Source organism: Zootoca vivipara, chromosome 6, assembly GCF_963506605.1.
Source record: "Zootoca vivipara chromosome 6, rZooViv1.1, whole genome shotgun sequence".
Classification (NCBI taxonomy): Eukaryota; Metazoa; Chordata; class Lepidosauria; order Squamata; family Lacertidae; genus Zootoca; species Zootoca vivipara.
In genome coordinates this window covers 87,333,349-87,357,740 of record NC_083281.1, presented here as the reverse complement: position 1 = coordinate 87,357,740, position 24,392 = coordinate 87,333,349, and the positions used below count along the sequence as shown (strand labels likewise).

The following is a 24,392-nucleotide window of genomic DNA, read 5'->3' as shown; positions in this document are numbered from 1 at the left end:
GTTGTGCTTTTGCACTGTGTTTCTCTCCCTCTCTCTCTGTCTGCTGCTGAAGAAGAGAGCAGACGTCATTATGATTTGTCCCGTAAATATTGCAAAATAAATCTAAGAATGCTCACATTCATGCTTCCAGTCATCACTGCAGACTCTGCTAATTAATAGCGTCCGACCTGTGTCACTGAGCACACTGGAATGAAGATTGATGTCCGTTCTGGGGGAGTGCAACGCCAGACAACGCCCTGGGCCCCTAGGGTGTGTTACGGACAATTATTATTTAGGTTTCTAATCTACCTGAGCCCTGTTGAGATCCAATGCGGTGTCATGGTGAGAGTGTAAGGACTAGGACCTCAGAGATCAGGGTTCAATCCCCACTTGGCGATGTAACTCACTGGGTGACCTTGGGCCAGTCATTGCCTCTCACAGGGTTGTTGTGGGGATTAAATGAGAAAGGGGAGAACCATGTATGCCACCTTGAGCTACTTGGGAGAAAAATGTGATATATAAATGCAATAAATAAGTGAGGCAAAAAACAGAACAAAAACGCACCCCCCAAAATATAAAAAATGTTGACGGAGTCAGTAGGTGTCATTTTGGAAAGTTTTTATTTCCTAGAAAAACAACAACAACCCACCCAACCTCAAAACCTTTGGTGTTTTAAATAAAACAAATCACATTCAAATCATCAGAAAGTCTATGTCTCCCCACAACCCAGAAGCTTAGAAAAGAGAACGCTGCAACAGGTTTGGAGCAATAACTATTTCTCCCCCCTTCCTTCAAATTCTAATTAAAGTAGACTATTTTGTACATTATGCTCACGGAGAAGGCAGAGAAATTCATTACCAGCACAAGCGTTAACCTGTGAGAGATGAACACATATACATTCTTAATTGCTGTTAACTCACTCTGCAGAGTAGCACTGCGAGCTCAAAGAATCAACACCACATTTTTAACAACAATAAATTAAAGTACATGAAAAGAATGAGCCAACATTCAATTATGGGGTGGGGAAAATCTTGAATTAGATTGGGAACCAGCCAAAAAACAAAAACAAAAAAGAGAGGGGAGGGGAGAAGATGGGATTTTATTCATTTCCTATAAACACTAAACATAACAAGCCAACATGTATTTTTCAAGTATTCTCCACTAAAGAGAGTAGATGTTAATGGAAGCCAAAGAGAGCGATGCGGAAGAGAGAGACAGATATGGGAAAGAAACACGTGCTAGTATAATTTCTCAGAGACATTTTCATTTTCCCCACCCACCCATGAACCCTCCCACCAAGGCACAAAAGGGCATATGTTGCTTTCAAAAAGGTCCTTGTTCTCCAGCTGAAGTCTTGTCCAGTGCTGGGTCGCTGAGAGATCGGAGTCAGTCACACACTCAAGATGCAGAGATCTTTTGGTTCATTTAATAGCGCAGGGTGTCAGTCCGCATTGTTTAGCTCACAGTCAGAAAAGACACTCAGTTGCGCTCCCCCCCCCCCGAATGATGGATGGGTGTGCACACACACACAGAGAGAGAGCAGGAGCTCTCAGAAACATTTAAGGTTAGCAAACTGATTCTATCTCTAAAGCTGAACATTTTGCAGTGCAAAAACTCCAGGTTTTGTTTTAAGCAAGAAAACTGCTGATGGCACCACTACAGGGAAAGGCAAACTCTTAACCCCTCCCACCTTCTCTTTCAGCAAGGTCTTTTGCCAGCCTTGTGCCTTCCAGGTGTTTTGACTACAACTCCCATCAGCCCCAGCCAGCTCGCAGGGAGATGTAGTCCAAAACATCTTGAGGGTACCAAGCGAGATTAGCAAAGTCTCAAAAGTGTCTCTCTTCCTTACTCCCCAATCTTGGTTCCACCTCCTGGCCTCCGACTTGAAAGATTTTGAACTCTCACTGTGATGTTGTCTTTCAGGTGTTGAGAATCTGCAAGCGGGCCCAGGGGGGCTAGTGCTTTGAGTGGCACCCAGGCAAACCCCCACCCTGAATAGAGTCTTCTTCATCAGCAACTTTTTCCAGGTGACGACAATGCTGGTTGCACCAACGGCTTGATGGTTAACAGGTCTGCATTGCAGGGGAGGGAAACCCCAAAACAGGCAACAGGGGCGTCAGATCTTCCAGGAGTAAAAAGGACACACACCCTGAACACACAGCAGTGGATGAAGGGAGCACAATGCAGGTTTCCGGGATTCCAGTAGTACACACACTATATGCAAAAGACTTCCAGCCACTCTCCCTTGGTTGCATGCTTTATTTGGGTGGGGTGGGGATTGTAATTTTTGTTTTGTTTTCTCCCTTATGTTTTAACACTAAAATCTGGCACTAAAATTTGGTGCTGTTAATTATGACACCTCCCTCCCAAGTGTCATCCAGAGCACCAAAGCGAAGTGCCTCCTCAGCTCTTGCGGGATATGGCAAAGTTCAAACCCCACATGCCATTTCAGCTCCAGAGGGAGGAAAAAGCAGGCCGGCTATGTGAAGCTGCCCCACCACCGCCTCTTGGGCTATTCAATTCTCGGCAAGGGAAAGCCTTCTTTCCCTTAGGAGTTAGAAGCGAAGGAGTTTTACTCCTCTGGCTCCTCTGTACCTCCACTGCACCGTGAGCGTGGCACATCTCATCTAATAATCCGCCACACACTTTCCTACCTCTAGGACTAGCAGCAGGGCCACCTGCAACACAGAGATGATCAATTTACAGGGAGCAGTTAACCCCAGCTGCTCTCCTTCAAGGGAAATAGTGTGCATGTCTATACAGCAAACACCCTTAATACTAGCTTAGCAGTTGATGAGATCCCCTTTCTATTGGCGGCCCTGGGCCTGCAACACAGCAAGATCAGAGCATTATAGCTGGTGAGCTACCTTCGGGACAGCCACGGGGAGATCGTTTTAATGTGAAGGCCGTCTGCGAGGGACCCCAATGAAGCAGAAACTGCTGGTGTGCACCCACCCCAGATACTTTCTTGTAAAGGAGCCAACACTGCAATTTGGAAAATTAAAAATAAAAGCGTTCGGACTCCTCTTTATAGGCTCCCAGGCAAGGTCTGGTTGCCTTCCACGGAGCCATGCTGCTCACCTGCAGGTTGTTTGAAACTCGCTGGCTCTGAGGGGGGGGGGGGTAGGATTACACACACACAAAAGGCAACCCAAGAGGCTGAGTCGGTCTGCTGAGCACCAGGCATCTGAAGCAGGCCCGGCTGGCAAGGGTTTATACCTTGCTCCGAAAGAGCGGCTTGGCTCCTGGCCCACAGTACTCGTTGTAGATGAGTTTGAAGAGGAACAAGTGGAATAGGGTGATGAGGGAAGCCACGCTGAACCAGAAGAGGAAGGGCAGGCCAGGGTACTGCTTGGCCATGTGCTCCTCGTGGTCCAGGATGGCTTTCAGGTGCAGCGTGTGCCTCAGGTCCTGCAGGTGGACCAGGTCCGTGGAGATGTAGAGCAGCGGGGTGATGGGCTGCGTCACCATGACGGGGAAGGTGTGTCCTCGCGGCTCCGAAGTGAGCTCGATGGGGTCGTTGGCGCAGCCTCCCTCGCAGGCATACAGCTTGACTGGCTTGTCCTGGAACTTGACCGAGACATGCAGGAAGGGCTTCCCATCTGAGTCCAGCAGGACGGCCAGGTTGATCAGGTCCTTGTTGTAGTGGATGCCGTGCAGGGAGTAGCTGTTGTGGAGCACGTCAGGGTCGGCCTGGAACTGGAGGTGGTTCTCCGTGAACTGGAGCCCGCCAAAGCTGAGCACCATCCCTTGCATGAGGCCATGGGCCCCCGTGGCGACCAGGCCTTTGCAGCCGCGCTTCTGGAGAGTCAGCTTCCACAAGTTCGAGAGCTGGAGGATCTGGGGGACAGTTGAGAGCCGGCCCGGCCAGAGGTTCTCGGCGTGCATTGTGGCATGGCCGCTGAAGCAGTGGTCAGCGTAGTTCAGGGTGGCCTCCATCTTCTCTCTCTCCTCACTGCCAATGAGAGGGTCAAGGAGGGGAGAGGGCGTGGTGGAGAGGACGTAATACAGGGTCATGTTAACGGTGTCACTTGAGGGGGTGTGAGCATCGATGATCTTCCTCATCTCGACCCCTGAAACGGAGAGAGGAATTATTACAGAGATCATTCCTCCATAACTCAGAGCTTATATATAAGAACATAAGAAGAGCCTTCAGGATCAGGCCAATGATCCACCTAGTCCAGCATCCTGTTCTTTCATGGGCTGCCCACCATTTGATCCTTACAACCACCGTGCAAGGTAGGCTTGGCTGTGGACGAGCCACTTGGAATGGCCCACACATCAAACCTCAGAGATAGACATGAATTATAGCTTGGACATCCCTCCCCCCTTTTGAAATCCTGTTTCTCTACTTCTCTAGCTCAGGCAGCTGCAAATTTAGAAGTGTGAAGGAACTGGAAGTCTGTGCTTGCACACAAATGAAAGGATCGTAGTCACAAGGCTGGCGGTAGGGAGTGAAATGTAAGGGAAGAGTTAAAGAGGAGAAACTCCTCCAAGAAGCTGCATCTCTATATAGTCACATGCCTCCTATTTTAATCCACTTTGCAACACTCCCAGGAAAACTATGTGGCTGAATGCGTGACTAGTTTTCATAAGGCTGCAGTGTTTTGGTAATCAGACCTAAGGATTAACAAAGGAACATGATAACATAATAAGAGCTCTGCAGCTGGATCCGGCCAAAGATCCATCTAGTCCTGCATCCAGTTGTCACCGTGGCCAACCCAGATACCTCTGGGAAGCCTGTAAGCAGAACCTGAGTGCAGCAACTTGTGATTCCCAGCAACTGGCATTCAGAAGCACACTGCCTCCGACAGCGGAGGAAGAACCTAACCATGGTGGTTAGTAGCCTCCAGGCATTTGTCTGTCCCCCTTTCCAAATTGCCAGCCATCGCTGCAACTTGTGGGAGAAGCCACGGTCCGGAGTTTACATGCCAAGTTTATTTCCCGTATTATTTGTTTGCTTCCTTGGTTGCTAGATACAAAGTATCTCAAGGCAACTAAATGTACACCTTAGAAGCAGACATAAAGTTTAGAAGCAGGAATCTTGCGTTAAGTGTTGAACCAGGTGGTGAGATGATGGTTTGACTGACATACAGTGGTACTTCCAGTTGCAGACGGGATCCATTCTGGAGGTCCGTCCGGGTCCTGAGGTTTTTGCAACCAGAGAGACCGCTTCTGTGCATGTGTGTGTGGCAAAAATCCAGAAAAATACTGTACTTCCGGGTTTGCCGCTTACACATCCTGAAGTTTTCGTAACCAGAGGGATATGTAAGCGGAGGTACCACTGTATTGTTTAATCCACTGAAATGCTTCATGAAGCATGTGGGGGAAAGGTCGTATCATAATTAGTCACTCTCATTAGCCAGGGAGGGAAAGGGAAGAGGAATTCTCAGGGAAGGGAAGCAGCTCAGTGGTAGAGCATCTGTTCTGCATACAGAAGGCCTCACCAGCATCTCTAGGTAGGGCTCCCTCTCTGAAACCCTGGAGAGCCACTGCCAGCTGGAGTAGGCAGTACTAAGCTAGATGGACCAATAGCTTGACTCAGTGGAAGACAGCTTCCTATGTTCCTTTGAACACAATAAGTTGCCTTCTTAGCCCATCTCGTGCAATACTGTTGACACTGATTGGTAGTTGCTCGCTGGAGTTTAGGACAGGAATAAAAGGTGCAGCATTCTGCAAACAAAGTGTGTTTGCAGTGACAGCCCCTCCCACTTCTCTGAAAGGGCATTTTATCAGACCCATCCACATAAAATTCTGGATTATACAGCAGGGCAAACTGCAAGGTCACAGGGCTCTAACAACCAAACTGAGATGTTACATCACATGCCCCAGAAGCTCTGTTCCTTATTTCCCAGAGCGTGGAAGTGGGCCACAGTTAATCAGTAAGGAAGGAGATGAACTCTGCATATCCTTAAGAAGTACCTTGAAGAAGCCAGCACACATGCAGGAAATAAGACAGCCTAGTTGATGAGCAATATGGGATATAAACAGCCCCAACATCAATTTCACATGAGTTGCTTGCTTCTGCTTATCAAGCCCTTAACCTCGTTTATTTATACAGTACTTCTTAGCTCTCTCAAAACGGCCTACTGTTAAAGTCCATGAAAAGGACAATATATTATCACTAGCAAAGGAGTTAGTGAAGCATAAGCAGTTCGATGCAATCGCATGCTCTTCTTTAAAAGGGAAAATTGTGTGTCCCTGTTCACAAATCTTTTGTTCGGGGGATCATAACTGGAAGAAAAGCTAACTGCAACCTTCCCCAGAATGCCTCTGCCCACCAGAGAGCGAGCTACTTCCTCCTGGAAAGGAAGTGGTAGGTAGAGCATCCATTTTGCACACAATTGTCCTAAGTTTGACCCCTGGCATCTCCACATAGGGCTGGGAAAAGACCCCTGCCTGAAGTCCCTGGAGAGCCACTGCCAGCCAGTGTGGACAAAACTGAGGTAGATGGTCCAATAGGCTAACTCCTATCTAAGACCACTTCTTATATTGCTGGACATAATCCTCAATTTCTGTGCACCAGGAATGCTGAACCTACGGGTGCTGCTGGGTGACAACTCCCATCAGCCCCCCCCCCCCCAGCCATGCTGAGTGGGGCCAAGTTCCTCTGCCCTGCTGTACATCAAGAAAGAGGCACCCTTCTGATGTAACGCCTACAAGGAGTAACTCCTATTGCTTTCACAGACCCAGGCCAATCGCTCATGGTTTGTGCACACCTCCCAAATCTCACTCTCCCTACAACACCCTCAAAGAGACAGTGGAAGGTGCAAATGACAAACAGCATCGATCCAAACTCAATTATGCACTGGTGCCCACAGGTGTTAGGGCTCCAGCGTGCTAGTGGGGACTCAGTCCAAATATGTTTCCAGCAGCTCTTATTAGCACCAGGCAGGCACCAGCCTTTAAATGCCCCACAATGCCTCTGATGTAGCATTGCTCTTTGGTGGGTGCAATTAAAATAGTGGAAATTCAGAGAGCAGCTGCTATGGCCATGCCCCACTACTGCCAGAACAGACCGAGACAGGAATAGGGGGCACTTTGCAAAAAGCCCCTGCTTTGAACCTGGATCTGGCCCTGGTTTTGGGCCAAGGGGAAACCACAGAGCTTGAGGTCACTGTTTCATTCCAAGCCGGTGCCGTGCCAGCCCAGTTCTCACCTGAGATAAACAGATCGGCCCACGCCTGTCGGTGTTCTTGCACCAAGTCCTCTGTCCTCATCCTCATGACTTCCAGCATCTCCTTCTTGGCTGCTTCCCGGAGCCGGCCGAAGGCTTCGTCCACACGGGCGGCCTCGACGGGCTCCGAGGTGTGCACCACAGACAGCAGGGTCTCATCAAACTGGGACTTGGGTGCCACCTGCACCCGGTTGACCAGCTTCTTGGCCGCCACCACCACCAGGACCACCTTGTCGCCAACGGGCTGCAGCACCCGCCCAGAGGAGAGGAAGAACTGCCGGTCTCCGGACTTCTCCATGCTGGTGATGAACTTCCCGCCGCCGTTTCCCCCGGAGGCGGCCGAGGCCGGGCTGGACACCTCGAAGGCCACCAAGCGGTCAGTGGGGTTGATGATGGCTACTCGCTGCAGGTAGAGGTGGGGGCGCCCGCGGTGGGCTAGCAGCTCCTCCCGGACGGTGACACAGCCCCCGCCGGCCGCCTCGGAGGTTGCTGGCCCGGTCTGGACACACCGGGCCCAACGGACAGCGCCTTCCTTCAGCATGGCCATGGCAGCCCCCACTTCGGCAACAGCGTTAGCCGCTGGCCGGAGCTGCGTCAAAGCGGCGTATTCGGTGGCATGGGCCAAGGTGGGTGCCGGGCCTTTCCCCGCCGAGGCTGCCACCCAGAGCCGGTTGGCTGTGGCGTCCAGCAGCAGGTAGCCGTTGCCCACCAGGGCGGGTGGGGAGCTGGCATCGTCGCTGCCCGCTGGGTGCCCAGGGGCCTGGGGCAGCAGCCTGGCTTCCCCTTGCTGCGCCCAGGCCTGCCAGGCCCGCGTCTCGGCCTGCAGGCAGAGCCCCGCCGCGCCCCCGGGCGGCTGCCGGGAACTCCAGGGCAGGAGTCGAGGCCAGGCGCCTCCGAGGTACCAGTAGGCCACCAGCAGGAAGCACAGCAGGGCCAGCAGACGCCTCGCCCAGCTGCTCGACAGCAGGCCCGGCAGCCCCTTCAGCCGCTGCTGCATCCACATGGAGGACGGCGAGGGGGCAGAGCAGTCAGTCAGGTGCAAGGAGACAGCGGGACGCCGCTCGCCGCCAGCTCGGCCGCTACCTCATGGTTCCCGGGCGGCGCGGCTACGCAAGGCCCCGGCTCCGAGGCCTAGTCGCGCTCGCCCGACCAGCAGTGCGCGGGCTCGGCCCGCCCGCCTGCCCACTCGGCGGCGGCTCTCTCGGAACGAAGGACGCAAGGGCGGAGCGGGGATTGGGCGGCTTCCTCTCGGCCGCGGAGCGAGGCGCTGGCTTCGCGTCAGCCGGACGGGCTTTCTCGTGAACGGCAAGGCGGGGCGGTGGCGGCTGAGTGACGGCCCAGCGGGAAGGGCAAGCCCCGGCCGTCAGGCGGCTCCCGCGGCTGGCGCTGCTCCTCCTGCCGCCGCCGCACGCATAATTTTTTATTTTTATTTTGAAGGGAGACTATGGTCAAAGTGCCTCTGGGCATCTGCAGAGCGCCCGTTTCCACAGCAGGAGCATTTTTAAAGAGAAAGAAAGGGACTGCTGGCAAAGTGTCTCTGGGCATTTGCAGAGTGCCCCATTCCACAGCAGGAGCATTTTTCAGGCAGGGAGTCTTTTCCCAGCCCTTCCTGTAGATGCTGCTGGGGATTGAACCTGGGACCTTCTGCGTGCAAAGTATAGAATCATGGAATTGTAGAGCTGGAAGGGAGGGTCCCATCCCTAGGGTCATCTAGTCCGACCCCGTGCAATGCAGGAATCTTTTGCCGATCATGGGTTGCCTTGAGATGAAGAATCTCATGCAACACAGAAAGTGGCCTTATAGAGTCAGACCCTAGCTCTGCATTGTCGACAGTGACAGGCAGCTGCTCTCATGGCTTTCAGCCAGGGGACAGTCCCAGTTCTGCCTGGAAGATGCTGAGGATTGAACCTGGGGCTTTTCTACATGCGGGTCAGGTGCTCTGCCATCTTCTTGCTCCACCGAGCTCAGTGTTGCCGACACTGACTGGCAGCGGCGGCGCGGCTTTCCGCAGCTCTTCCTGGAGATGCTGCCGGAACGGGAGCGGGAGCTTCTGCTACATGCAAAGCAGGAGCTCTGCCCCTGAGCTGCATCCCTTCCCAAGATCTCGGTGCTCCTGGATGGCTCCAGGGGGGAGAAACGAAAGTGGGGTGGGCGGGATACGGTGGGGCTGTGCTGGAGAGAGAGAGGAGGAGCTCCCCTCCGGAGGGGCGTTGTTTATTGCGTGGCACAGCAGCCCCGGGACGGCTGGGAGGGACTTGTGCAGAGCCGAGTTGCATCCCAGATGCCTTTCCCTCTCCCCCGCGAAAAGTGAGAGCTACTTTTGCCCCCAAGGAAGCAGGGAGCCGTTCCCACGATGCCCCTCCGATCCCAGATCCTGCTGATCCTGCTCTTCTTCGCCGCCCAGGGCACCCACGGAGGAGCCAAGCGACAGGAAGGTAAGTCTCCGAGCTGGTCGCCCCACATCATGGGGAAGCTTGCTTGACACCCCTTTTCTCCCTCGGGCCCAGGCAGAAACTCCCAGTGGAGGTTGGACCGCGAGGGAGAATGGGGGTGCTACCCCACCAGCCTGCCTGTGCCCCAAGCCCGTGTCGCCGCTGCCTGTCTTCTTACTTCAATCCAGCCCAGGGATGGAGCTGCCAGCCAGCGTCCATCTCCTCCTCCCTAGTCTGAGGTTTGTCCTTGTAGGACTCAGCATGGAGACAAACCTAAAATTTAGCTGGCTGTGCCTGTCATTGGATCTACTGGTTGGGCACTGAGGGCCTGAGGGGGCACTGGATCGCCCACCAAGATTTGGCCACTGATAAAGCAGGATGCTGAATTTACGATTATGCACACAATTCCAGGCCTTTTTACTCCATGCTAGATAATGTGGAATAGAGAACCGTCATATGCTTTGGGGGGGAGGTGGGGTGTAAATTCTGGCTGAAATCTCTGGTGATCCTACTTCCAAGAGAACTTGTTTAGGGTTGGGTCGGGCAAGCATTTGGTCAAGATCACATAAAGCGTTTCCCCCATTAAGACCTTGGGTATTTGCAGTCCGATTTGGGGTATGCCTGCCAGACTAGATGTGCCTTTGGCCTGATCCAGGTTCAAGACTCTTCTTATGTTTGATTGGGATCATAGAAGGGAGTTAGAAAAATACATTTCTCTCTCTCTCACACAGACACCCTTGCAAGATACATCCTTGCACTGATTTTTAATGCATGTTGCTGGTCCCTGAAAGTACACTGGACTGGAGCGTGAGTGTGGGGGACAGGACAAAGTGCTTGGGGTATAAGTTTGAGATTTATTTTGAGGCAGGGGGGAGTATCCTTGATAACGCTGTGCCCCAGTTGTCCTAGTAGAAAACACTGCATGAAGACTTGCTAAATGTTCCATGTTAAGTAACACAGCTTATGAAGAATGGGACAATTTTTTTTAAAAAAAATTCACTGTTCTGATTCTTAAAAGCAAAGGAGAGGGAACCCCACCAGCTGACCCTACGTGGACACAGCTTCAGTAGGAACGAGGAGCTGCCGGGAATTATGGTTGTTAAAATATTTTAGATTTTTGGCCGGCGAAATGTTTCCAGCTCTGCCGTGGCCACGCAGCAGAGAGCAAAACGGTGGTTAAATTGCAATTCACTCGTGCTGCATACCCCTGGCTGGTCACCTGGGGTAATGATCTGTTCATACATGTCTGATTCGGGGAGGCAGGAGAGGGAAAGCACTCAGCCAGAGGGCAGGGCAAAGCCCAGGAAATGCCTCTGCTGCCCTGTTGCGTTGCATGGTACCCAAAGCCTGCCAAGTTATTTTGACGCCTAAGGCTGAGAGTTAGATCATGGTGAATAATTGGACCAAATTTTCTGCCCGTTCATGACATTCAAAATTGGCTGCTCTCTGCCTAACGGTAAGGCTGGGACACCCATCCCTGCCCCATCTGAAACCACGCTCCGCACGTATTCCTTGGAAAGGTTTCGTGGGAGGGAGAGTTCGGGGAGAGCAGCGTGGCAAAGCCAAACTTTGGCAAATGGTAGGGTTCCCCCCCTTTCCCCCCCCAAACTGACCTCCCTCCAGAGAGTGCAAATGCCAGGCAGGCATCAGATGTCAGTCTCTTACAGTGCAGAAGAAAGAGGAATTCAGGAATATTCTTTTCCTAATTCAATGGCAGTCTGCACAGTGCGACCTTTTTTCTCCGAAATATGATACCCACTTCTGTCCGTCTGTCAGGGAGGTTGCTGATCGTTGCTGGCTGGTGGCTGCCTTTTGCCCTGAGGCTCAGAGTTGCGTTGAACGGAGATTAAAATGGATTGGCCTGAAAATGCATTTTGGCTTGACTTTTTCAAGCAAAGTCTCTATGACACAGGAACATAGGAAACTGCCTTATACTGAGTCAGACTCTGGGGCCCATCTAGCTCAGTATGTTTCCCAAATTTGGATCTCCAGCTGTTTTTGGACTACAATCTCCAACATCCCTGACCACTGGTCCTGCTAGCTAGGGATGATGGGAGTTGTAGTCCAACAACAGCTGGAGACCCAAGTTTGGGAAACACTGGTCTGAACTAACTGGCAGCAGCGCTCCAGTGTTTCAAGCAGGGGATATTATTACCATATCTGCACCTGGAGATGCTGATGATTGAACCTAGGACGTTTTGCAGGCAAGGCAGGGGCTCTACCATTGAGCTGCGGACAGCACTCTTTAAGGCATAGGAAGCTTTCTCATACTGAGTCAGGCTACTGGTATGTCTAGCTCAGTATTCTCCACACAAGCATTTCTCAATGTTGAATCTCCAGCTGTTGTTGGACTACAACTCCCAATATACCTGGCTAGCAGGACCAGTAGTCAAGGATGATGGGAGTTGTAGTCCTGACTCTACACTGATTGATTGCAGCCTTCTAGGGGTTTTTATTTAAGAGATTCTGAATACCAATTGCTGGAAACCGCAGGTGGGGAGGGTGCTCTTGTGCTCAGATCCTGCTTGCAGGTTTCCAACAGGCACCTGACCAGCCACTGTGATAACAGGATGCTGGAGTAGATGAGCCATTGGCCTGATCCAGCAGGCATTTCTTAGAGTTGTTGCAGACAGGAGTCTTTCTCAGCCTTGCCTGGAGATACTGGGGATCGAACCCGGCACCTTCTGCATGCAAAGCAGGTGCTCTGCCACTGAGCTACCGCCCTTTCCAATAATAATAATAATAATAATAATAATAATAATAATAATAATAATAATATGTTTACTGCCTTCTCTCTCTGCCCCAGGAGATCAAATTCTGCATGGCAAATGTGTTGGAGAATGCGTTCAGGCAATGTCAGCAGATTTTAGAATGTTAGACATGCATGCACATCTCCCAAAGCACAATGCAGCAGCCTGCATTATCCCCGCTTGGCATATCCGGTGTCACTGAGCCTCCTGACTGACACACCAGATGTTGTTTGCTGCTACATCTGGATGCATTTCCTGGACCTGCAGGAAGCATTAACTGGGCACTTGGGAACAATACTGTTCCTGACTGGAGTGTGTTTCTGCATGGAATGCTGGAAAGTCCCGGTAACCGGATCATCAGGGCATTTGGGAATGTGGAAGAAATCCGATAGCGAGGCTTAAAAAACTTTCTAGGGTGTTTACAGCTGTGGAGTTTCCTGGATCCTTTCCCCACAGCTGCCTCTCAGCTTTGCCTTTGCAGCGTTTTGCTGGGCAACTGATTTTGTGCAAGACTCTCGTTTTGGAGGGTCTCTCTTTTTTTTACCTACCCACACTGGTGGTTGGCGCCCATTGAAACTGATGGGGCGGAAGGCGGGGAGCCCAACAGTAGGGGACGCCAGAGCAACACTGAGACTAAGGAGAAAGACGCTGGCAGGCAGGGCCACCTCCTGGGCTGGCAGGTGGGTGGGGGTAAGATTGAGGGTGGTGTTGCAGTGCCCCATTTGCCCTCATGGGCCATCCTCCAGTGTCCATCCGCCACCCGCAAATATTTGCTTCTGTAAGAACATAAGAAGAGCTGCTCGATCAGGGCAGTGGCCCATCTAGTCCAGCATCCTGTTCTCACAGTGGCCAGCCAGGTGTCTGTTGGAAACCCCCAGGCAGGATTTGAGCACAAGAGCATTTTGCCCTCCTGAAGTTTCCAGTAACCTGTCTTCTCCATCAGTAGCTGTCTACTCCGCTTAATAACGCATGGAACCAAATGGAGATTGCAGAATTTTTGATACTTCCCCCTCCTCCTACCTTCCCTTCAAAGTAGGCAGGAAAGGGGATATGGGAAGGGGAGAGCTGCATTATATTTAGTCTGGATGACATCTGGAATGCAGAACGTGACTGCCAGGGGCTGTAAGAGCAGGTCGCAGGAGTCAAAACACAACAGTAGCCTGCTCAGATGCAGGGCCAAAGTCACTGGTCTGTTACGCTTGCATTATGGTCGGAAAAGAAGCCCTTGAACAGGAGATTTGCCCTTGTGAAATCAAAGGTAAACTTTCATTCCCCTCCCCTTTAATCCAAGTTGACAAGCAGGCCATCTCAGATGTGCAGATAAGCTTTCCGCTCCTTGATGCTTTGAGCGCTTCCTGTTTGGTTTGGTTTCCTTTCTCTAGCCTTCTTTGAAAGGCTTTGGTATAGCAGGCTTTGTTTCTGAAAAGTCCCCCCCAAATAATAATAATAATAATAATAATAATAATAATAATAATAATAATAATAATATCCGAAACCAACTCTTCTTTTAAACTGCCCAAACAGTAGTAGGGCAGCTTTTCAGTGGAAAGGAGCCAAGAATTGCATTGGCTCTCAGTTTCAGGGAGTGCCTGAACCCTTATATCCTGCCATGATCACTGAGATCATCTGAAGGAGTGTCATTGGTCATTCCCTGAGTTGGTGAGGCTCATTTGACATCAACAAGGAACCAAGCCTTGAGTGTCACTGACCCCGTTCTGGGGGATGCGCTGCCACTAGAGATTCTGTCTCAACTCTTAAAAGCCTCCTTTTCCTTCTTCCTCCTCCATCCAGATAATTTATTGGTTCTTACTGTGGCCACCAAGGAGACGGAAGGATTCAAACGGTTCAGAAGATCAGCCCAGTTCTTCAACTACAATGTCAAGGTGATGCCAGGAGATTCTGAGTTATGCGGAAACAAGGACACAAGAAGTCAGACCCATTGGTCCGTTTAGCTCCATGTTGTCTACACGGACTGGCAGCAACTCTCCAGGGTTTCAGGCAGGGGGCATTCCCATCCCTACCTAAAGATGCTGTGGATTCAACCTGGAACCTTCTGCTTGCAAAGCAGATGCTCTGCCACTAGGTTGTGGCATTTCCCTTAAGACACAGGAAACGCCTTCTCCATGTAGCTTTCATCTCACATTCAAAGCCCAACTCATTTCACATTACACAATATGCCTTGTCAACATACCGTGTTAATGTTCCGTACATGACCTGTGATTTAAAGGCACAGTTTTAAATGTTTTGGTTTAAAGATCCATAGAAAACTGGGCAGCTGTTCTTGCAGCAGCAGCTGTTCTTGCAGCAGCAGTAAGGGAATGGAATTGCTACCTTTGGACTCGTTTAAAATGCACAAGTGCTAACCCGTTGAAGCAGAGAACTTGGGCAAAGAAAGGCTTCATTGCAAATCTGCTTCCACCCTCTAGGTCCTAGGATTAGGAGAAGAGTGGCACGGAGGAGAGAATAAAAGGACGACAGGAGGTGGTCAGAAGATCCGTCTCTTAAAGTCAGCTTTGGAAGAATATGCAGAGAAGGAGGATTTGGTCATCCTCTTCACAGAGAGGTAAGTGGTCTGAAAAGGAGACCATAAGCCAGGCATCCCCAAACTGCGGCCCTCCAGATGTCTTGGCCTACAACTCCCATGATCCCTAGCTAACAGGACCAGTGGTCAGGGATGATGGGGATTGTAGTCCAAAACATCTGGAGGGCCGAAGTTTGGAGATGCCTGCCATAAGCAGTGTGTTCTGTGCAGATCTGGTGGTAAGAAAGGCAGGCAGGCGGAGGCTGGCTGAGGGCAGAATGAGGTTGGTGGGGGCAGCATCCCATTCCCCAAAAGCAGGTGTAGGAGAACCTTTCACCCTCCGGATGTTGCTTTGCCACAACTCCCATCATCCCTGACCGCTGGCCGTGTTTGCAGAGGCTGGTGGGAGTTGTAGTTCAGCAAAATCCAGAGGGACCCATCTCATAAATAAGCCTCCCTTGTCATGGAGCAGTAAGGAAAAACAACTTCTATACCTAACCCAGCAGAATCACCTCCTTGAATTCTTCTTCCTGCTCTTTCCGATACCATCCTTTCCTCCCCGTTTCCTCCCCCTGCAGCTATGACGTCATATTTGCTTCAGGCCCGGCAGAACTCCTGAAGAAATTCAGGCAAGCGAAGGCCAAAGTCGTCTTCTCGTCGGAGACCCTAATCTACCCCGACCGAAGGCTGGAAGCAAAGTACCCCCAGGTCCAGGAAGGGAAGCGATTCCTCGGATCCGGAGGTAAGAGGGACTGGAGCTGCGGTGTGGAGCATTGGAGGTGTAACCAAGAATGATAGAACAGGATTAGGTTCAAGTTTCAAAACCTAAGAACACAAGAAGAAGAAGAAATCCCAAGCACAAGAGCACTTTCTCCCCTACTGTGTTTTCCAGCAACTGGTAATCGGAAGCTTTGCTGCCTCCAGCCTTGGAGGCAGAGCACAGCTATCATAGCCATCAGTGACCGTTTTGTATTTGTCTAATCTTCTTTTCAAGCCATCCAAGTTGGTGGGCCTCATTGGCTCCTGCGGGAGTCAGTTCCATAGTCTGGGTACTGGTGAGTCGCCATGTGAGCCAATGGGTTTTGAGAGTTTGCTTCATAGTAATTCAGCCCCATTCAATACATGTTATTGTTTATAGGCAACGGCCATCACAATAGCGCATACGCACAAATCAACACAACTACAAAACAAAAGACATTGCGTGCACCAGAACGGGACAAATCTACAGTGTCCAAAATTTAGGAACGTTCCTTCTAGTGCTTCATAATAATGAGATCTGGAAGCTTACCCTTTTTCTGGGTGCACAGTGAAAGTCTGTAAAGGATACCGTCTTCTCCCTGAACTAAATAATCATTACTTGATCCTTCGTTGTGCAGCTACAACTGCAAAATGGCTGAAGGGATATACATTTCCGTCAACCAACTAATACAGAAATAGAACATTTCCAGTTAACACAGAACACCTTGTCTAAGCAGAACCAAAAGTGAGGTAAGTCCAGGCTGTGCTTCTACCCTGAGAAAGATGTAGGCTTTTTAAAAAAAGCAACGGTTCTTAATTATGTTAGGTAGTAGTCCCTTTTCAGACTTCTTAAAAAAACAAAACACTTTTGCTTAATGATGAAGAGTTCTGCATAGCACTGAGGTTTGCATGGAACAGGCTCCTATAGGAGGAAGTGATGGCTAGGAACCTAGATGGCTTTAAAAGAGGATTGGACAAATTCATGGATGAGTAGAGAACTATTGATGGCTACTAACCACAATGGCTATGCTCTGCCTCCACAATCGGAGGCAGCAATGCTTCCGAATACCATGAGAAACCACAGGGGAGAGGGCTCTTGTGCTCAGGGCCTCCCTGAAGGCTTCCCAGAGGCATCTAGTTGGCCACTGTGAAAACCAGAGGCTGGCCAAGATGGGCCATTGGCCTGATCCAGCTGAAGGCACTTTTTATGTTCTTATGCATACTTCTGTTGCAGATCAACATGAACTTATTTCTTATTCTTTAGAAACCAGAGCTGTTGACACGTGCATTTAGGTATTTAATGTGGCCTGGAATGTTTCTTGACCTTGAAGGCAAAAAAAGGGAAAGTTAATTCTCTCTCCGTCTCTCTCTCTCTCTCTCTCTCTCTCTCTTCCTGACAGCGTTCATAGGCTACGCTTCACACCTCTACAAGCTTGTAGCAGATTGGGAGGGTCTTGACAGTGATAGCGACCAGCTGTTTTATACGAAAGTCTTCTTGGATCCAGAAAAACGGGTAAATTGAGGGTGCAGAGAAACTGTGTGCATGTTTGCCAGGCGAACTTTTTAAAATGTAGTTACTTTCTCCCCCTTTTAATAAGAATGAATATTTTATTTACAATCAATCTAATACACATAAAACATAAAAGAAGCCATTGGGTGCTCAAACAACCCCTAAATTACCTGCTCTGGTTCACCAGAAGCGGCTTTGTCATGCTGGCCACATGACCCAGAAGCTGTACGCCAGCTCCCTCGGCCAATAACGCGAGAGAGAGTCGGTCACGACTGGACCTAATGGTCAGGGGTCCCTTTACCTTTTTTCATGAAATAAAGCTACTTATTTGGGAACCTGTGGCCCGTGAGCCAAAACTGGCCACCAAGATGCTTGTCATTTGGCCCACAAGGATGTCAGGTGGGGTGTGTGTGTGTGGATAAGGCTTCTAAGGAACAGTTGGGAGCTGAAAGTTGGCTCATGGTTGTTCCTTTGCAGGAGTGCTTTACAAATTTAAAAATCTACCACCTGTCTGGTGTACCTGTCTGGTGTAAACAGACATTTTGCACTACCTTTAGAGAGAAGAGCCAGACTTCATGGCCTTTCAAAACCCCTTTTCCAGCTCTTACGATAATGTGATTTCTATTTTTATGTTGTCTCCCCCATAGACCAACATCAATATCACTTTGGATCACAGGTGTCGGATATTTCAAAACCTGAATGGCGCCCTAGGTGAGCATTTGGGAAAGGAGATAGAGAAGTGTCTTGTATTTTTACAGCCTCAGTTCCGGGTTTGTGAGGAGCCACGTTGAAACTCCCTGCCTGTTGGCATGAGGCAGACGCCATCTTCTTAACACCTGCTGAAAACCTGTCCGTTTTGGGAAGCCTCTCCAAACACATGTTCCATTTTAAATGTTTTGTTGTATCTCATTGTTTTCAGCTGTTTTAAAATTTGTTTTTATTTTATTTTATTCTATTTATTTATTTATTTTACAATAATAAAAAAGGGCTTGCTGCCCTGGGTGCCTTCAGAAGGAAGGATGCAATATAAATGGTAACAATAAGTGGGGACGACTTACTTAGTTCCATTTTTTTTCAGTGGGGCTGCTCTAAGTACCGTAGTTGGTTTCAACCTCTCGCGTCATCTTGCAAAGCTGTAGTCAGGCATTGTGGGAGTTTCTTGATCCATATCCCTCTGGCTGCTCTGATCTCTGCATGCCCTGAACAAAAAGCAAGCAGTTTGGTTTTGGGGCGAGCTCTTGATGGAAGTAGCAACAAAAAACTTTGCCTAAGGCTATGGCAAGAACCAAAACTAGATTGCAGGGGGTGTAGGTCATTGTTTTTCTCTCAAAACATTGTGTTTTGTTTTGTTTCTTTTTTTAAAAAAAAAAGTCAACAACTGATATGCAATTAATGACTTATTTCTTCATATTGTTGTTGTTTTTTAATTAATTTTTATTAAGGATTTTCTTGGTTTACAAAGGTAGTACAATGTCTCGTATTTCCCCCCATGTTTATTGTTTTGATGTTTTTGTCATAATCAGCAAGTGCAGAACTAACTATGTCATTAGCAGCACCGAATTTGTAACATGCAGAAATAATTATGTAAATCATAGCATTGTAGAGTTGAAAGGGACCCCAAGGGTCATCTGGTCCAACCCTCTGCAACGCAGGAATCACAGCTAAGTGACATTAAATAGCAGACAAGGAGAAGGGGTGTTGCAGCGCTCGGTGGGAACTGAACCGCAGCAGGATGGGAACGGCGCCGATTGTGATCTCACAATTACAGTGGTACCTCTACTTACGAATAACTCTACTTACGAATGTTTCTACTTACGAATGGAGCTCCGTCTGCCATCTTGGATGCGGTTTATATAGGATTTTTTCTACTTACGAATTTCTAGATAGGGTTGCTTCTACTTACGATTTTTTTCTCCCAATGCATTCCTATGGGATTTGACTTACAATTTTTTTCGACTTACAAATGTGTGTTCGGAACGCATTAAATTCGTAAGTAGAGGTACCACTGTATAGGCATATAATTACTTTGTACAGTGAAGATGCTTTTACAAACAAGCACACAGAGGCAACGGTGATCACAGTCATAGTTCACAGCATCAGTAGCTGTCAGCTGACTCGAGGGATCGCTTCCTGGGCCTCCTCTATCTATCTGGACCAGCTTTCCCCAATCTGGTGCTGTGGCTCAGTGGTAGAGCATCTGCCTTGCATGCAGAGGGTCCCAGGTTCAATCCCCAGCATCTCCAGCTGGTTGGATGCCCCACCTATCCTGTTTGATCCTGCTGAGATTTCTTCATGGGGTTGGGACTAGACAATCCTTGGGGTTCCCTTCCAACTCCACAATTCTATGATTCTATGAAACTGGAGAGCCTCTGCCAGTATACTGAGCTGAATGGACCAACGGGTCTGACTCAATATAAAGGCAGCTTCCTATGCTCTCCAGACTTTTTGAACTACAATTCCCATCAGCCCCACCTGATATAAAGCATCTATCTAGGTTTCTATCCATGGATTGCACCTTTAATTGATATGAAAAGCTTGACTGAATATGGTAATGCGTATAGTTCATTGTTCCCTTCTGTTCTCTCCCTCCTTTTTTAAGATGAGGTGGTCCTGAAGTTTGAGAACGGGCGCGTGAGAGCACGGAACCTCGCATTTGACACCCTCGCGGTTGTCATTCATGGCAACGGCCCCACCAAGGTAAGGCCAGTCAGGATGTTCCAGAACCATAGGGACTTGAGCAGAGCCTGGCTGCTGGATCGGGCCAGTGACCCATTTAGTCCAGCTTCCTGTTCTCACAGTGGCTGACCTGTGGGAAACTGTCAAGCAGGATCTGACCACAAGAGCTCTCTCCTCTCCTGTGGTTTCCGGCAATTGGCATTCAGAAACATCCGACGGTGGAAGCAGAGCCATCATGGCTCGGGGCCATCCATAGCCCTATCCTCCTCCATGAATTTGCCTGATCCTCTTTTAAAGCCATCCAGGTGCGTGGCCATCACCACCTCCTGTGGCAGTGAGTTCCACAGTTTAACCCTGCGCTGCGGGAAGAAGGGCTTCTTTTCGTCTGTCCTGAACCTTCCGACATTCAGCTTATTTGGATGGCTGTGAATTCTAGCGTCACAAGAGAGGGAGGAAAAAACTTTTTCTCTCCATGCCATGCATAATTCTGTAAACTTCTCCCATCTCGCCTCTCGCTCGCCTTTTCTCTAAACTAAAGCGTCCTGAGGAGGGGAGAGTGCTTCTCGAACTCGGGCCCCACTTGCAGACTTCTATTTTTGGAGCACCTGGGCAGCCACTTGGAGAACAAGATGGGCCTTTGGAATGATCCGGTTTTGTGTTCTTAAGACTAGAAGGAAAGATGTCCTCACTTGCAGACTTAACAGAGCAAAGCGAGTGTTTCCACCCCAGCTTTGCCACTAAGGATCCGGGAATCTTTCTCTCTCCTCAAAAGCTGCAGCTGAACTACCTGGGGAACTACATCCCTCGTACCTGGACCTTTGAGACGGGCTGCACCATTTGCAACGAAAGCTTGAAGAGCCTTGCAGACCTGAAAGTAAGGACCGGCTGGCTTGTTGGGGCGGCTGGGATACCCGTGGGCCCTGTTTCCCATCACGCCTTGTTCATCAGCCGTGCTAGCTGGTGGGAATTGGACAACAACCAGAGAGTCACACACATCCTCCACTCGCTGAGCTAGACCATTGGTGCGCCTAGCTACCTCTGCTAAAACTCCCATCATCCCCATTCCTAGCCATTGCCCATTCTGGTTGAGGCTGGTGCAAGCTAGAGTCCCAGCAGGGCATTGTAAGCTACAGGCTCTCCGTCCTGGAATGAGGCCATCATTTGCCGTCACTGCCTGCTAGCTATCCCCGTCACGACTCTTGCTTTCTTGTGACGGAAGGATGGGAAAGCTGTGGTGCTCCCGCTTTTGCTGGGCAACAATTGCCATCGTCCCTGACTGGTGGCCCTGCTGGCTTGGGCTGATGGGAGCTGGTGTAATCCCAATGACACCTGGTTCCTGGTCTGTTGCCTCCATGCTGTGCTTGTGAGTTTCCTGGAAGTACCTAGTTGGCCAATGTTAGAAATAGGATTCTGGAACCTGGATGGGGAACCTCACCTCCAGGGGCCTCAAGTGGATCACCGGACCTCTCTCTTATTTTTAATATATTTATTTTGATACTTAGAAGCCACACTTTCATAACCAGTATTGCAAAGTGGTATACAGACTAAAACAACAACAACAACAACAACAACAACAACAACAACAACAACAACAATTGGCGCTGTGGGTTAAACCACTGAGCCTAGGGCTTGCTGATCAGAAGGTCGGCGGTTCGAATCCCTGTGACGGGGTGAGCTCCCGTTGCTTGGTCCCAGCTCCTGCCAACCTAGCAGTTTGAAAGCACATCAAAGTGCAAGTAGATAAATAGGAACCGCTACAGCAGGAAGGTAAACGGCGTTTCCATGTGCTGCTCTGGTTCGCCAGAAGCGGCTTTGTCATGCTAGCCACATGACCTGGAAGCTGTATGCCGGCTCCCTCGGCCAATAATGCGAGATGAGCGTGCAACCCCAGAGTCAGTCACGACTGGACCTAATGGTCAGGGGTCCCTTTACCTTTAATAATAATAATACAATATTAAAATTTTAAATTTTAAATGCAGCCTCATTTTAAGTAGTCCATAAATCCAGACCAGGAGGGAGGAAAACACAGGGGTCAGACTGAATCCAACCCAAAGGCCAGGCGGAACAGCTCTGTCTTGCAGGCCCTGCAGAAAGATGACAAATCCCACAGGGCCCTGGTCTCCTGTGAGAGAGCGTTCCACCAAGTTGGGGCCAATACTGAAAAGGCCCTGGCCCTAGTTGAGGCTGCACCCCATCTTTCCAGGCCACAAGCCCCTCCTCTCCTTCACACACCCATTGAGTTATTTTGCATCACTAGTAATGCATCCTTTCCTACTTTAAGTGGCTTAAAATGCAGCGGGGTTGCTTTATCCCAGTGCATTTCTTCCTTTTCTCCCCATAAGATTTTATTGAAGCTCTTTCATAATACAATAAGAGAAAGGAAACTAGCTTTGCTATCCAATTGTCGCAGTTGGTAGAGCATGAGGCTCTTAATCTCAGGGATGTGGGTTCGAGCCCCACATTGGGTAAAAAAATACCCTGCATGGCAAGGGGTTGGAGGAGATGACCCTTGTGGTCCCTTCCAACTCTACAGTTCTATGATTCCATGATTTTAAATAGAAACAAAAAGAGAGAGAGAAAAGAAAATGCAGGGTCCTCTCTCAAAAGGAGTTCTCACACAGAAAGAGGTGGGCCCTCCCAGCTCTCACCTAGGAGCTTTCCTTTCTTCCCCCACCCTCCCACACTGGGAGATCTTCCCTTCCCTGCCTGCCTCTTACTAAGGGTCCTTTATAAGCCATCCATCACCTTCATGTGTGTGTAATCTTAGGACCCCAATAATGGCCCAGAGCAGAGGACATGCATCATTGAACTCTGATCAATACCTCTTGCTTGTCTGGACAGAGTGATTTGTGTGTAGAAACTAACCTACTGCAGAAAGATGAAATTCACACTCTTCGCTCTGCCCACTTTTGCCTCTGGCCCTGCCCACCACTGTTATCTGACCCCCAGAATGTTGCCCAGAAGAGAATGTGGCCCTTAGGCTGAAAGAGGCTCGCTATTGCTGAAGCGGGCCTTTGACCTGATCCAGCATCTGTTGACCTTCTTACCAGATTCCTGAAAACATCAGGTTGCCCATCGCGGCTGGCTGCCTTGGTCCATCTCGTCTTATTTATGTATTCTTGTCTTTTTGCCCCTCATATCTGAACTCAGGAAGATGTGCTGCCTGTTGTCCTGATTGGCATCTTTGTCGAGCAGCCCACCCCGTTCCTCACCCCGTTCTTCCAGCGCCTGCAGAAGCTGCGCTACCCCAAGAAACGGATCCAGCTTTTCATCCACAATCGGGTGAGCACCTTCATCCCATCCTTAGGGAAGGCCGTTCGCCTCCCAGAAGCCTTTGCTCCTTTAAGCTCTCAGCCGGTGAGTGTGGCTGTTTTGAGCAGACCAGCCTCAGCTCTGGTATAAGGCCTTCTGCCTTGTGTTGTTGTGTCCAGGAGGAGCATCACCTCGACCAGGTAGAGGAGTTTGTGAACGAACACGGGCAAGAATACCGCTCTGTCAAAGTAGTTGGGCCAGATGACCATGTGGAGAATGCTGATGGCCGGAACATGGGCATGTAAGCCTATTATTATTATTATTATTATTATTATTATTATTATTATGCTCAAGGTGGCACACATTGTTCTCCTGGCCCCCTTGTTTTGTCCCCACAACAACCCTGTGAGGTAGCTGAGGCTGAGAGTGGTCATCCAGTAAGCTTCATGTCCGAGTGGGAATTTGAACCCGGGCCTCCCAGGTCCTAGCCCAATACTCTTAATAACTACGCCACACTGTCTCTCCTAATGCTGAAACAATTCTGACCTTTTGGTTGCTGGTAAGAGATGGCCGAGGTACAGGCAGTGACTCTTGATAGAATCTGCCCTTTAAAACCTCTTGAGCCAGCCATGGACCGACTGGCTGGCTGACTGATCTGCCTGCTTATTGCCTCTTTAGGGACCTGTGCAGGCAAGACCCAGTCTGTGAATATTACTTCAGCCTGGATGCCGAAGTGGTGCTGAAGAACCCTGATGTATTGCGGATCTTGATCGAACAGAACAAGTGAGTCTCTTAGCTCAGCTTCCTGTTCCGTGGGTGCCTTAGGCAAGTTCAGGGAGAAGGCGTGGTCCTTCATCGTTCCACACCTGGATGCGGCTGCCAGATTGAAACAAACCTCTCTTGATGCAACAGAGCCTGTTTCCTTCTGGATTGGATTGTTAATTTCAGAAGCGATTCCTGCATTGCAGGAGTTGGACTGGAGGTCCCAACTATACAGTTCTATTATTCAGGGTGCCTCCCCCTCCACTGCACAATGTTGTGTGAGTTTGGGGGTGGGGGAAAGAGATACAGACTCAAGTGTCTCCAGCAACTCTGCTTTCGTATTTCAAATCTTTTAAAAGATGCAAGTTTCTAGCCCCCATGGAAGAGGAAATGTGCTTGAAACTGCATGACTGGCTATCAAAACCCAGAGGAGTTTCTGAGTAAGGTTTTCCAGAGTTGGAAGTTCATTGTCCTGCATAGTTCCTTTTGCTTAGTAAATGCCACAATCTTGGAGAAGTTATGCAAATGTACTTGGCTTAATTTTATGCAGGTTCTGAAGTTAATCTTGGGCCAAATAGTCGTGAGAATATCTTGC

At 49.6% G+C, this 24,392-nt stretch overlaps 2 protein-coding genes across 2 annotated transcripts in view; one reads left to right on the top strand and one right to left on the bottom strand.

The window, feature by feature from the left end:
- Positions 1 to 580: 580 nt before the first annotated feature.
- KIAA2013 (KIAA2013 ortholog) lies at positions 581 to 9,282 on the bottom strand. The gene is made up of 2 exons (XM_035117781.2): positions 7,139 to 9,282; positions 581 to 4,052 (listed from the first exon to the last, which is right to left on the bottom strand). Exons 1-2 carry the CDS (start codon positions 8,157 to 8,159, stop codon positions 3,193 to 3,195), a joined length of 1,881 nt encoding a protein of 626 aa, XP_034973672.2. The 5' UTR covers positions 8,160 to 9,282; the 3' UTR covers positions 581 to 3,192.
- An 84-nt stretch (positions 9,283 to 9,366) lies between these two features.
- The window catches only part of PLOD1 (procollagen-lysine,2-oxoglutarate 5-dioxygenase 1), a 41,388-nt gene continuing 26,362 nt past the window's right edge, over positions 9,367 to 24,392 (top strand). Inside the window, exons 1-11 of the mRNA XM_035117780.2 lie at positions 9,367 to 9,591; positions 14,130 to 14,221; positions 14,765 to 14,901; positions 15,438 to 15,601; positions 16,998 to 17,110; positions 17,755 to 17,818; positions 19,707 to 19,804; positions 20,556 to 20,657; positions 22,934 to 23,065; positions 23,215 to 23,336; positions 23,714 to 23,818. Of these exons, the coding sequence (XP_034973671.1) occupies positions 9,510 to 9,591; positions 14,130 to 14,221; positions 14,765 to 14,901; positions 15,438 to 15,601; positions 16,998 to 17,110; positions 17,755 to 17,818; positions 19,707 to 19,804; positions 20,556 to 20,657; positions 22,934 to 23,065; positions 23,215 to 23,336; positions 23,714 to 23,818 (1,211 nt within the window). The 5' untranslated portion in view covers positions 9,367 to 9,509. The remainder of the gene's footprint in view (positions 9,592 to 14,129; positions 14,222 to 14,764; positions 14,902 to 15,437; positions 15,602 to 16,997; positions 17,111 to 17,754; positions 17,819 to 19,706; positions 19,805 to 20,555; positions 20,658 to 22,933; positions 23,066 to 23,214; positions 23,337 to 23,713; positions 23,819 to 24,392) is intronic.